The sequence below is a fragment of the Psittacula echo genome (genome assembly GCF_963264785.1).
Source record: "Psittacula echo genome assembly, chromosome: 7".
NCBI classification, from domain to species: domain Eukaryota; kingdom Metazoa; phylum Chordata; class Aves; order Psittaciformes; family Psittacidae; genus Psittacula; species Psittacula echo.
In genome coordinates this window covers 60,069,368-60,083,933 of record NC_137740.1, presented here as the reverse complement: position 1 = coordinate 60,083,933, position 14,566 = coordinate 60,069,368, and the positions used below count along the sequence as shown (strand labels likewise).

At 41.8% G+C, this 14,566-nt stretch overlaps 1 protein-coding gene across 2 annotated transcripts in view; it reads left to right on the top strand.

Annotated features, from left to right (window-relative positions):
* The first annotated feature begins 998 nt into the window (after nt 1-998).
* FAM168B (family with sequence similarity 168 member B) overlaps nt 999-14,566 on the top strand; it is a 33,763-nt gene continuing 20,195 nt past the window's right edge. For both annotated transcript variants that reach the window (XR_013957445.1, XM_080623561.1), the window contains exons 1-3: nt 999-1,142; nt 7,802-7,882; nt 11,722-11,805. Coding sequence is in view for 1 of the 2 variants with exons in the window: in XM_080623561.1 (XP_080479687.1) it covers nt 7,813-7,882; nt 11,722-11,805 (154 nt within the window). In the remaining variant the exon portion in view is untranslated. The remainder of the gene's footprint in view (nt 1,143-7,801; nt 7,883-11,721; nt 11,806-14,566) is intronic.

The following is a 14,566-nucleotide window of genomic DNA, read 5'->3' as shown; positions in this document are numbered from 1 at the left end:
CTTTACCACAAGCACGTGCAGCTTCATGTGTCAGTATTTTAAGGACCAGCAATATGAATTTTGCATGGCTGTCACTCTGGCCTCCTTTGCTGTTCAGTGTTGTCCACGGTCTCTGAGCAGAATTCACCTGCTACTGTACAATGCTACCTTGTCCCATCTTTGGCAAATACTTGGTGCTTTATCATGAGGTTCTAGATCTTTAGATATGAATTTGAGTGTTTGTCTGAGGATCAAATTGTGACCTTGATGGGTCTGGTTAGGCCTAAGAGTTGCATAGTTGGCTTCCACCCATCCTTTGGAGGATGGAGAATTATTTAGAAAGCTCCCTGACCTAAAATCATAAGATATTTTGTTCCAGTTTTGCACTGAGTTCAGCACACTTCAGATTTACAGACGTTTAATGGGTTTGCCTGCTCTGAGCAAACAAAAACTAGTGAAAAACTAAATACTTTTTCTGTTGCTTTCACGGAGGTGCCTCACTACTGCTGGCACTGCTGGAGGTGCTGTTTGAACCATCTATCCCTGCCCTCCCTAGTTTCAGTTCAGACAGATCTTCAGCTTCTCCGTTCTGCCGCTCGCTCGTTTTCCCGGCGCAGTTCGGTTCGGGCCGGTGTGCCCGGCAGCCCGATACACTGCACTGTGCGAGCCCAGCCTCCCTGCCGGGACCTTCTCACTGCGCACCCACCGCTCGCTGCGGGCTCGGCCCGGCAGCGGCGGGCGGTCAGCGCACACTGCAGGAACAGCGGTCAAACCCGAGGAGGCGGGGGGGTGACCTAGGCCGGAATAGCGGCGGCGAGGCGGGGTCACGCACTGTGCGGCGGGGGGGGGGGGGGGGCACAGCTCCGGGGGCTTCCGTGCACGTAACGGTGGTTTCCTCCCCCGGCTAAGTGCGCGCGCCCCCTCCCCCGCGGAAGTGACGTGAGCCGCGGGGTCGGTGCGCAGTCGTTGGGTGCGGCCGGGCGCAGAGCAGCCGGAGTCGCGCGGCGGCCATTGCTCCCCGCCCTGCTCCCGCACGGCTCCGCCCCGCGCCGCCTCCCGCACCCGCGCACGTACGTACGCACACACGCACGTACGGACGCACAGACGCACGCAGAGAGACAGTCAGCGACGGCCGGGCCGCCACCACGAAGCGCCGCAGCCCGGTGAGTGCGAAGCGTTGAAGCGCGCCGCAGGTGGTGCCGGCGGTTGGGGCCGTTCCTGCTGTCCCGCCGCGCCGTTATGTAATGGAGCCCCGCGCCCGCCGCCTTCTCCGCGGCCTGCGCCGCCGGCCTCTGGGGCGGGCCGCGCCGATCCGCGGCTCCCCCGCCGCCATCCGGGCGACCTCTTCTCTGGCGGCTGCAGCGCCATCGCTGCCCCGGTGCGGGCCGCAGTCTGCGCTGTGGCGCGGGCAGTGCTGCGGGTGATGCCGGGCAGAGCTCTGCCGCCCGGCCGGCACTGCGCTACGCTCCCCGCCAGGCGGGGCAGCGGTAACCTTCAGCTCCGGCCGGGGCTCGAGGGCTCTCCGTAACAGGTGTCGGCAATGGCCTTTCAGTGGCGGCAGGTGATGGGCTTATCATGCAGGGAGTCAGCTTCCCGCGGCACCGGTGTAGCCACAGCCCGCCGGCCCCCTGCGTCTGTCCCTTTCTGCTTTCTGTTGTTGCTGGGAGGTCGGGTTACCGCTGTTGAGTAGGTTAGTTCTGGATGCACGGCACGTCTCTGATGCTGCTTTATTGATGAAGGTTGGAGGTTGGCCAGTTGATAACTTAGTAAAAAGAGTAGTGTCTTGAGGGGCCGGTCTTTTGGATTTTCAGATAAATAGCATCACTAAGCTTCAGTTGCATGCAAAAAACTTAATGTGGCTTGCACGTTGTATCTTTACCTTTAGGTCTGTGGGCTAGAGGAAGGCATGAAATTTTATCCGTCTGTAGTTTCTAGGAAGAGTTGTGAGACAAAAAGAAGAAAAGGCTTGGTGCAAACGGTGCTTTCAGCACTTTTCTGGAAGGTTTGGAGCCAAACTGTAAACACCAGCCAAATGATGAAATCTGTGTTCTGAAAAACATGGAAAGTTAGCTTTTAAGTAAGGGGAAGTATACAGCTCTCAGGAAAAGAAGAGCTGGGCTTAATTTGTCCTTAAATGTCCAGTAATAGTGTGGATGTTACCTGATTTACCTAGACTTTGTCTGCTGTAATGCAGTTTTATTGTAAGGTGTCTAGTTGTTAGTGTCAGAAAACTTTTGTGCTTGTATAATGCATGCTTCCCAACTTGTATGTTTGTGACATACTTTCAGATTAGAAAGCAGGAGAAGCTAAAAGGCATTTGGAGATTTTATCTTAATTTGGGATGTGTGATGGCTCCACTTTATTGCAAAGAGGTTTGTGGAATAAACTGAAAAAGAACTTAATGAAAAGATGCTTTGTGGGATGAAAATTTGCCAGGAGCTTCAGAATTTAACTAAAAAGTTGTGAATATGATTTCTTCATGTAGAAGTTCCAATTTGATTTACACACTCCCCACCCACCCCCTGTTTTTCATAGCTCATTAACTTCCCCAAAATTTGGCTTCTAAAATCCTTACTGTGAGGAACTTGTGATTCTGCTGCACTACTCCACTTCTCTGAAATAAAAAAGTACACCATCTCCAAGCTATGCAGGAGATGCAAGGACTGGAGCTGGCAACTTTTATCCCTTTGTGCAGTAACAACCAGAGAATTGTAGGTTTTGAGAAATGCTGAGCTGTTTGTTTAGTCTTTCCAGAGGTAGTGGGTTTCTTGAAGAAAAGAGGCGTGGTGGTTGTGTTTTGGAAGAGCGGAGCTGTGCCACTCATGTATAAATGAAGTTGGTTCATGAGTGGGTTTTAGGTTGTTGGTATAGTTTTTTCATTCATGTGAATGACTTTTAGAACCAAATCTGAGTTTTTAATGTATTTTTTAATGTATTTTTAATGTATTGTGTCCTCACTGATACTAAGTGATATTGGTGTTACCATATATATATTTGAATGCAAAATCCCCTAATAACAAACCACTAGTAGGATAGGCTTACAAATGGGAATTGTATTAAGTGGAAAGGATTAAGAAGTCTAAACTGCATTATTTCTTTGTAGTCTGAACAAAATAATTGCATGTGCAGAAAATAAAGCTGGTGATTGCTGGTGCCTCATTAATTCTTCTGTAACAAGAACGACTTGCACCTGGAGCAGGGAAGGAAGACTTGCATGTGAATGATGTTTCTAGCTTAGGATTTTACTTTATGGCTTAACTTAGGGCAGAGTTGTTAATAGTCCTTTTTCAGGCTGAGGTGCTGCCACTACCCAGTCTTGCTCCCTTTCTTCCATTGAAGCTGGTTCTGTCTTAGACACTCGGTGATGTTTCTCAACTGTCTTAAACTGGTGGGTAGACAGCATGGCAGCTCCACCCAAAAAACTCCAGCAAAACCCAGAATTCTGCCAACTGACTTAGCTGATCTAACTTCCTGAGGGGTTGGAGTGCCAGTGCTGCCCCAGCCAAAGGAGAGGGATTGCTTGCCGGAAGCATGGCAGTTGTGATTAAGCATTGATTCCAGCTGGCTTCAATCAGGGACTGCCATAAACCCATGCCCTGTTTTGAGCAAGGGTAGTGCTTGCTTCCTGGTAAAGCTCTGTGACCTTTTTGAGGATAAATGCAAGAAATGAAATACATGCAACCGGCAAACACCAGTGCCCCATGGGATGTGTTCTCTTAGACTTTATGAAGTCTTGAATGCCTGCTGATATAAGCCTCCCTCCCCCCCCCCCTTTTTAAAAAAAGTAATCATGACAAAAATGCCTATTATTTGACCTGGAATTTGCATCAAATGGCCTATTTTGGTTGTTGATGCTTTAAGAGAATATAATGCAACAGAGATTTTAATCATTGTCTGTATTTGAAGGACTGTAATGTCCTGAACTATTTTCTTTGTTACTTAGCAGTGGAAATGACTTCTTTTTACTTTACAAACTACCAGGTACTTAGGAAATCTATTTTATTTCTACTAAGCTTTGACTTAGTAAAATTACTAAGGTGGTAATTAACTTTTTTGAGGAGCTGTATTTAAGTGGAAACTGGGTCGTTTGCGTGGTAGCATGTGGCATTCTAAAAGTATTCCAGGGTGGATAGATGTCAAATACTATAATGACTTGGTATGAGACTGCTTAAGTTCCAAGAACAAAAACATTAGTGGAGCACAACATGGGGATTTAGGCAAGGTACTTGGTGATTCTTCCCCGACTGTTGTAATCTAACTAACATAAAATGAGCACAAAGTAGCATTCAGTAGACCTTGTTCTGATAGTGTTTCTGCACAACTTTGAAAATAAATAGTAAGAAAATATGTTACAAAAGAGTATGGAGTTTGTTGTATGGTATTTGCTTTGGTCTATGGGGGGTTTTTGCATGTATCTCTGCAAAATAATTTCTAAAAGCAGGTTTTTGCAGAAATGTGCTCATTTGGAGGGTAGCGAGAAAAGCTGTATGCAAGAGTATATGAGTTGTAGAGCTTCAGCGTGAGCAGTGTTTGGCCTTTGTGCTTAGCTTCCTGAAGCGTGGATTTAAGAGGGAGGTGAATGTCCTCTTATCTGTACCAAGATGAGATTTAACAGGCTTGATCAAAACTGAGTTTGGTTGTTTGGCTTTGGCAAGAATGAAAAATGAAGCATTTGTGCTTCCCAAACATGCTTTAATCACAGGATCTTTAATAAGCATGATTACCTTCATTTCAGCTGAAAGGATTACTTGACTGTAATTTATATACAGTTGACTCTGTGAATTTATATACACATAATGCACAGTAGACACTTATTTACATATACATTTACATGAGAATGCTTTGGAGGGGATGCCAACCAAAAGGTTGAAAGCCATGATTCTTTGGGTTCGCTTTATACTTGTTTCCTTAGTGTTTGATGTGGACTTTAAGCATTACAGGGAAGTGGACTGCAAGGTTCCTTACTTAATTGTCATAGATGCCCTTCCAAGTTAAAGTTACGGTAAGAGTGGGATGGTTGTAACCACTGGGTAATACTGTATAATTATAGTTATGCATGTTGGGTCCTTCAGAGAAGGTCTGAAAAGAATTAATTTTAATTAGAAATTATCTGAAGTTTTGTCTGCATTACAAAAGCTGTAAGCACTTTTTGTAGGCTGGTGGATCTCTACTAGAGTGTGAAGCAGAAGTGGTCAAAGTATATTACTGTTCAACCAAAGTTGAATTAGTGGGGATGTGTGTGTGCACACAAATCTCAAAGTAGGAATGCAATTGAAGTAGAAGTTGACACTGTTCCCAGTAAGAGGCAGCTTGCAGCCTCCCAGTGTCAGTGTTTTTTCCCTTTACTTAAGTGGAACTCCTTTCACTTAATCTGTGTTTCCTATCAAGTATGATGAATTGTCTGACATTTCCTATTAATTTTCTGTATCTTTTCAGCTTTGTATGGCTTCTGTTTAAGTCATCCCCAGAATGTACATGCTTGTGTTCTTCTGCAGTCTTTGACTAATACTTCTAATAGTTTGGTGTTTTAATACATTTTATCCAAGTATTCATAGAATGCTCTTGCTGGATTTTCAGTCCTCTTTCTTTCTTCTCATTGCCATTCAGAATGGTGAGAGGGTTACAGGATTTTCTTTGCTCCTAATTGCTGTAGAGACTGCAAGGAGGAGCAGCACATTTGTAGGGATATGGGGATGTGGGAGAGTGCTGTTTATGTCTGAGTGGAAGGTTTTACTCACCTCCCTTAAGACATACATAAGCTATACCTTCATACCCCACAGTTCAGAAATGCTGAGATTGAAGTGAATCTTGCACCTCTTAAGGGTTTTGTAAGTTTGGAGGCAAAATAGACATTGAAAGAGGAGTTGTAAATGAGAAGGTAATGTAGGAAAGATAGTAAGGGAACAGACTGATAGATTTTAAGTAAATGAGCATCCTTATTTAGAAAGGAGGATGCCCAGAAAAAAGTATGGGAATAAAGAACAGTCTTTTTACAGTGAACTGCCAGACCAGCAAAACATGCCTTTTGATCATGGCAGGGCACAGTTAATGCTGCTAAAACTCCACGGGGCTTCAGCTGAAAATAATGCTTTATGCTTGCAGACAAATAGTTTTCTGCAGAACATTTCCAAAGAGATTTGTGTAAAACTGCCCTTTTTTTTTTTTTTTTTCTTTTAATGTTGGTGAGGTGATTAAAAGATGCTGAACTTCATACTAAGTAATGAATATGGCAGGTTGGTTTTTAACTCCTTCTTACTGAAGTCTGGTACGTAAGAAAGTATGAAGCTGGAAAAAAGAAAAGCAGTTTTATGAAGTTAGTATTATTGCCAAGTGTGTATGTGGGGAAAAAGCAAACTTGGTGAATCCTGCAGTTCTCTTGCATGGAGTTTGGGTGTTTTGTGAAAGGTGAGAATAAACTTTCTGACAGCACTTATTTCTGATTTCCTAATTTTACACAAATTGTTCCTTTGCTTCTGGAGTGTACTAGGTGCTGCTAAAACTCTTGGTACAGAGCTGTTTTTAGTGTTACTTTAAAAAGCAAACCACTTAGGCTTTATACAGTCATTTAACACAGGTTTATCAGTGCAGCTCTACTGAGAAACTTAACTCAGATTCCTGCCATAATGTATTCTGTAACTAAAGTAGTGCATGCTTAATTATTACTGTTTTTTGCTTCATAAACTTTATTTCCAAAACACCTAAACTGTGTTAAATTGTTTAACACACTGTTCATCTAAGCAAGAAAGCATCTTGAGATACGTAGAAGAGAATGTGACTCAAGTATCAGGTATTAACAGTTAATAAGAAAGTCTGGTTTCATAGCGTACCTTCTGTTGTGCTGTCGGAGGCTATTTGTAGTGAAAAATGGGCACTTGCAGGAAGAGAAGTGGTAAATCTGTCAATGCATGCAGAAAATGAGATTATTAAAGATCTTTGGGTTAAAATACAGGGGGTTTTTATCGAAAATATGAGAAAAGTAGTTGCGAACAGTACTCAGGAGGCACATGGCAGGCTTCCTTGTGAGCTGTGGTACAGTGATATATATTCCTAGAAGTACATAGAGAAGTGTCTTCAATGCCATTTTATTATCCTTGGCATTTGCACACCAGATCTTTTTAAAACCAGAGGTTTGATTTTATTCCTGCCAGTGATGCTTCTTGGTGTGTGAATGTGTAATTCAGAAATGACTGGATGCAACTGTCAGCTTGTCATAGGCTCTGTAGAACTTAGCAGCAATTAAAAAAACCACATAGCTGTGAGCTAGTTGGCTAATACAGAACGTCTTCTGCCTCTTTCTTCTGTAATACTTGGGCTATGGATGGTTAATTTAGTGCTGGTAAGGGACTAGAATTCCAGGCTTGAAATGCCAGTAAGTATTTGCATCTCTTGGCTAGACACTTCAAGAAAGAAATGGGAAGAAGATCCTTCAAGACTGATGGATGGTAGGTAGATGAATGATTGATAGATGACATGGGAGAAGAAGTCCACTACGTAGGAACTCCTGCAGTGGATTATGGATTTGCGCACCATGGGGAGCACTTAGGGATGAGAATACTTTGGAAACATGCTCTGCAACAGGGAATGTTTCATTCCTAAGACGTTCTCTAGCAGATTGAGGGTTGTGGTGCTTTGAAGCTTTTTTCTCCAGTGACTCTCCTTTTCTTGTAGCTACAGTTTTAATGATGAGTAGTGGAATTGTTTTTTCCTCTTTTTCTTCTAATATGCTTTTCCCCATTTTCAGTTCCATTTTAGTTGCTGAGATTTCAGGTTTTCTCTATACTTAAATAAACTCTTCTTTCTTCCTTTTTCCCCCCTGATTCAGTTACTGAAATCATGAATCCTGTGTATAGCCCTGGATCTTCTGGGGTTCCCTATGCAAATGCCAAAGGAATTGGTTATCCAGGTAAGTAGCTTTTTTTTTTTTAAATGAGCTTCAGTTACTCTGGTCTTTGTAATCAAGAAGAATGCTCATTTATGAATGACTTCATGTGTGGTAATCAGTTTTGGGATGGGGGAGATGTTAAAATTTAAAAAGTGACATTTCAAGAGTGATGTTACTTGTTCTCTTATATTTCTAACTTCAGTATCTCTTCCAAAGCAGCTTATTTTGGGAGCTCTAATAATTACGCCCTGCAAGAAGAGGAGTCAGTCTATTTTTGCTGCTAGTTGGCTGGTGCTGTTAACCTTTCTATCCTCTAATTCTTGTTCATGCTATCTGTTTTATGACTGCCCACAGCATAGCAGCAAAGGTGGGATCATGAAAAGGGCCCAAAAACATTTTAAAAACAGAAATTAAATATTTCTTGCTTTCTTTGCTTCTTACTTGGATTCAAGTTTCTTTATCAAGGTTTTTTTTTCCTCACCTCCTAATGTGTGTGTGAGCAGGCTTCACTTCTGATGTCCCCGTAGTTCAGAAGTTCATAACTTTCCAGGAAGGCTGAAGAGAAGGGCTGTGCACCTCTGTGAGGTGTTTCAAGCAGTATGTCTTGAATGCAGTCTTTTTTTCCCCCCTGCTGTTTGTGGGGTAGGGGAATTACTCCATCCTGGGAGAGGCTGGAGGGTTTTTTAGCTGGGATTTTGTATTGTAACCAAGTATCCTTTCGTAGCTTTTACAAGGAAGGCTGTTCCCTGATTTAGTTCGTGTCCTTCTTGGGAGCTAAAAGTCACTCTGCACCATTTCTTTTTTTATTCTTTGTAGCTGTACTATATTTTCCTACTGGTATTTACAGGTTTTAAATTTGGTTTTTAGCTTAGGTCCTGGAGTTCCTATTTTCCTGTTCCACTTTACTTCCTACTTCAAAATATTGGTGCATAAATACTGTTTACTTGATTGTCTCAAACCTTTTAACTTCCACTTTTGCTTTTCAGATACTTTTAATTTTTTTTCCTCAGATGAGGGTACTTTTTCTTGATTTCTACAGCATTTATAAGGGGAAAACAAACTGTGTTGCAATGCTTTTAAGTCTCGTGCGTGGCTGACATGGTGCAGAAATAAATTGTCAAGCTGATGCTGTGTAACAATAAGACCCACAGGATGGTTTTATTCTCTGTAACTGTCTTAGTTATATGGGCTACAGTAACTTTATAATAGAGAAGCAGCGGTGCTTTACTAATTAATACCAGTTACAGTACGATTATGTCTATATTCATAATTGCTTTTTCAAGGTTTGCTTTAGAAAATATTACTATGAATTATTAAAAATATTTTTATTATTATCTCTTCATTTTCTAAACACATTTATATTAGCCAGGGTTTCATTTGTACTTACTATCATTTACCCATTGCATTGAAGCTCTCGTTTATACTAAACTAAGTGGAGCCTTAACTTACTGAAGAAGTTAAACTCTCATAGATTCATAAATAACAGTTTAATTAACATTACAGTTTCTTGTCTTTTACTCTGTTATATGCATTAGGCTATGTACTGAATTATTAAAGTACTGTATATTTGCCAGTCTTCACTTGGTTGTAAATTAGCATAAGTAAAATACATGGAATTGAAGCAGAATTGTTATACAAGTGCCTTAAATGTCATAGTACAAGTTGATCACTTGAAATTCTTCCTTCCATCAGTCAGTCAGTTTACACAAATGTGACCCTTTAAGTCAGCTTAGTCATAGAATCATGGAATGGTTTGAGTTGGAAGGGACCTTAAATCTCATCCAGTTCCAACTCCCTGCCACAGGCAGGGACACCTTTCCACTAGAGCAGGCTGCTCCAAGCCCCATCCAACCCGGCCTTGAACACTGCCAGGGATGGGGCAGCCATAGCTTCTCTGGCCACCCCGTGCCAGCGCCTCAGCACCCTCACAGGGAAGAGCTTCTTCCTGATGCATAATCTGAATCTCCCCTCTGTCAGGTTAAAGCCATTTCCCCTTGTCCTGTCACTAAACACCCTTGTCAAAAGTCCTTCTTGAGATTTCTTTTTGGCCCCTTTAGGCACTGGAAGCTGCTCTAAGGTCTTCTGGACCTTTTCTTCAGGCTGAATAAGCCCAGCTCTCTCAGCCTGTGTTCATGGGAGAGGTGCTCCAGCTCTCTGATGACAGATAGTTGGCTGAGCTGCCTGGTTCAGGCTTAAAGATTGTGGGATAAACCTATTCTCTAAAAATAAAAAGTAGACCTGCATTTTAAGATTGGAAGAAAAAACAAAACAAATACGTTTCATGACTGAATCTCCCATCTCTGCTTCTCCTAATTAAAAAGCTATGGATTCTCTATCCAGAATCATGGAATTTACACAACTTGTGTGGTAATCGAAAGTAATGAATATCACTGGGTGGAATGTATTTAGAGGCAGTGTGTTTCTAAAGCTGTTGCATATTTAATAGCTGTTTATATTATACTACACCTATTTGAGGCTGTTGGGTGGGTTTACAGTAGCAAGGAATCAATACCAAAATGTTCATCCATATGGGTGCAAGTTATGAGAAGAAGTTAAAGCTGCTGCTTGTCATAGTTCTATTTTTCACAAAGGACTTGTTTCTTGAGCAGCTCTGTGGTGGAGCTGAACCTGTGAAGGAAGAATAGAGGACTGAAAATGTGTATCGTGTTCCAGATGTGTAGTCAGTCTGAGTAAGGTATAAAGCTGTTCACTAGCAGCTTGTCAATTTGAAAACTTAAGAGCTATTTAAACTCTGAAAAGTTATGAATTGGATATGTTATTTTTACCTTTGATTTGGAAGCTTAATGCTTTTCTTAATCTTATCCATGCTGACCACCTAGTCAGCATGTTGGCCTAGTAGTGCCAAGTGTATGTCACTTCATATGTTTAGAGTGCTTTACAAAACTAGGTTAGCATGTGTAGTCCCGAGTTAAGCATTTTTATCGTTAGGAGTAATTGCTGAGGACTCTGGTATTTATAATGAAATAAAAACCCTGCAAATTTGAATAGCAGTTTAAAACTAGCAGCTTTAAGCCTGTCAGTAAATGTGCAATTAGTACTTGCCTTTTATTTGGAGAAGTTGAAGTCATCTGTTGATAATAATGTTGGTAACAAAATGTAGTAGTAACTCTGTCTTTGTAAATACAGACGTTACTCGGTTTTATAATTTGGAATAATGTAAAGAAGTTCCTGTGAAAATTAATAGCTATGATTAATGTAGAAGTGTCACTTCCTACAGTATGAATAAACTTTGTATCTTCCAAGTAACTGTTGTTTGTGCTAATGCTGGGTTTTGCCTTACGTTGGAGGCCACAGTTGTCATTGTATTGTGGTGCAGAAATGTTCACCTGTCATTTTGCCAATACCTTGTTTGGTACCTGGGTGTAATGACAAATCTGTATTAAATACAGCAAGCATTTGGACTACTCATTGTTGCTTTGTTCTCTTTACTTAGTGTATCTGTGATCTAGAGAGTTAGATTCTCTCTGACCTTTAGGGATTTATTTCTGTGAATAAGTCCGTTCACATAAATATTTCATGTATGTTAGGTCTTAAAACTTGAGGGGAAAACAGTTGGATAGTTACACGAGATTTTAAGGTTTATTTGTTTGAGTTTGAGATTTATTGAAACAGGAATGTAGATGGAATGGCATTTGTGACTCCTTAGCTATTCACTTCATCTAGCATTCCCCTTCAGGTGGCTTGGGAGAAGCCCAGTGTTTTAGTTGAGGAGGTGAGACTGAAAGCCATCTATCAGCTTATCTCAGTTAAAAGACGTAAAGTGAGAATCTTTGAGAGTAAAGTCTGGTTAGACTGTGCAGTCAGCCTAGAAAATAACTTTGATGTGTTCTTTCTTCTAGCTGGTTTCCCCATGGGCTATGCAGCGGCTGCGCCTGCCTATTCCCCTAATATGTATCCTGGAGCAAATCCTACCTTCCAAACAGGTATGTGTAATAGGTATGTCAAAGCAGTAACATGAAGTTTAGAAGTTGTTAGAACCAAGAATGAGGAAGAGCTGTAGAGACTTAACAATAACACGCTGTGTGATAAGTTTTACATTCCTTTGAATATGACTCATAAAGAATCATCTGATAAATTGAGTATAATCTTGTCTTAAGTCATACTGCTTTCACCTTCAGAGAAGGGAAAAGCTGAGGTTTTAGCTGTTGTTTCTGTATTTCAGGCTGACACTTGACAATTGTGTTTCCATTCACTGCTTCCTTTGTCATTCTGCTTGCTCTGTGTTCTACTGTTTTTTTCCAGATCCCTGTTTTTCCTTCTGTGTATTGTCTTCACAATTGTTCTTTCACCCTGTTCTTAAATCATACCTTTCCAAGTTCAGCTTGCTGCCTTCTTTCTGCCCCTGAAATTGTCTTGCCAAACCAATTGTCTGGAAAGCCTGGTTGCCGGATAGAACAGTTTTGTCCATAGTGGATATTGGGGGAGGATTTAAGCAACTGCACTTACATGCTTTTGATTTGAGAGAAAAGCAATCTGAAGAGCCTAGGAAAGGAGAGATGGAAAAACAGGCACAAGAGAAAGCAAGCAATGACAATGGAAGCATCAGAAAAATCATGCAAGTTAATTCCTGTCTCCAGGGCTGGTGTCAACATCAGAATTTTGGGGTCGTTTACACAGCACCAGGCCTGCTGATGGCCAGTGGGGTATGACTGTCCCAAAGTGGGAAAAAGAGTCCTAGCCCAGAAGCTAGCAGGGATCAGAGAGAGGGCTTTAGGCTAGGTTTGAAGGTGAAGGGGATAACACCAGGCTCACTAGAAATGAGCCAGGGGATAGCATGCTGCTGTGTAAGGCCAGATCCTCAGGGCAACTTAAATGCATCAGTGCCAAGAAAGAGCTGGAAGCCAGTATGCAGCAGGGAAGTCTTGACATAGTTGTCATCACAGAAATGTGGTGCCACAATTCGCGTGATTGAAGTGCTGCAATGGATGTCTACAGGCTCTTCAGGAGGGACAGGCAGGGAAAGAGAGGTGATGGGGTTGTGTTGTGTGTCAGGGAGTGTATCAACTGCCTTGAAGTCAGCGTTGTGAGCGAGAAGGTTGAATGTTTGTGGGTGAACATCAGGGGGAAGGCCAACCAAGCAGATATCCTGGTAGGAATCTGTTACAGACCACTGAGCCAAGATGAAGCTGCAGATAAAGTGTTTTTCAAACAACTGGGAGAAGTTTCATGATCACTTGCACTTGTTCTCTTATGGGGGACTTCAGCCTACTAGATATCTGCTGGAAGTGCAACACAGCAAAGAAACAATCCAGGAGGTTCTTTGAGAGTGTGGGAGGTAACTTCCTAACTGTGTAGACAAGGCCCTTAGTGACATGGTTTAGTGGTGGACTTGACAGTGCTGGCGTAGCAGTTGGACTTGATCTTGAAGGTCTTATCAGCATACCCTGGTTGATTCTGTGATTGCACTCACTGAAGTTTTCGTTTAGTTCTGCTTTTGCTATTTGAAGATAATTTTGATCTGCTGATGCTTGAAACAAGAGAAACTGGCAGCATTTAATTTCCACTTCAACCATGAACATGCATCTGGTAGAACAGTATTCTCCTTACGGTTAGTTTGCGTACTAGAGGAATTCCTAACGTTGCTTTCTTAGTGTAGATCTTGGCCATCTGCAGGAACTCTTTCCCTTAGGTGTATTATGCCAGTTTTTCAGAGGTACACGTTGCACATAACCAAGTTTGTTCCTGACTGCCCGTGTGTAACTTACGGGGATAGGAAAGGATGCTGCTTGAAACTGTGAGGCTTATGTTGTGGAAGCCTGCTTTCCATATTGGATTTCTATGTTTGTACCATATGGCATTTCACAAACTACCAGCAAACTTGTCAAAGAGTATGGCAGCTAATACTGAGGCAAGAGAGTAAGTCATCTAAAATGTTTGCCTGCAAGAACCTGTTAAAAGTGTGTAGCTGTGTGGCTTTCCTTGGAACTGAAGTATTCTGTTTGGTACACCCTGTGTCTCTGCTATTCACTAATTAGAGGCATAGCAAGTGCAGGACTGATTTGGGCTTGTCTTTGTTCTTGAATTTAAGGGAGCGAAATGAATGGATGTTTTAAGTTCCAGTAGTTAAAAAAAGTAAATCCTTTGTCTAGGGTACTGCCTCTGTGTAAGTACCATATCGGGGGGTATCAGCTTGCATTTGCACTGGGTTACTTCTGAACTTTCTTGAGAGCGATGATCAAGGGAGAGCAGTTCCCATCAAGGGTGTAACTCTTAGCATGGGAATCAAAACTGTACATGGGCTTTTATCACCAGCTTGTTTTTGTCCAGTTAATTTGGGTTTTCCTGTGTGTCGGTCGTGTTTTAGTAGAAGATTATGGTTTCTGGGAAAGATTCTTTGACTTGTTAGACTCAGTTGTTTACGATTACTTTGCATTGATTAATCTTGGAATATATCTCCTGCTACATAGCAAGGTAAGAAATCTTTACATTTGTGTGAAAAGAAGTCATACACCATCTTCAAATGTCTTTATCTTTTTAAAGGTAGTACTGTGAGAGCCTATTGCTATTGAATAGAAAATAAGCTTTTATTTCACAACTAACAATAACTTTAATTGTTAGCTACTCTTTAAGCTATGAACTAAAGTTTGAAATGTCCAGATCTTCTAATTCAGGCAGGTAACAACTTCAAGTACTTTGTAAATCCACATCATGAAAGGAGTACTTGAATGTGCTGTGATACTGCTG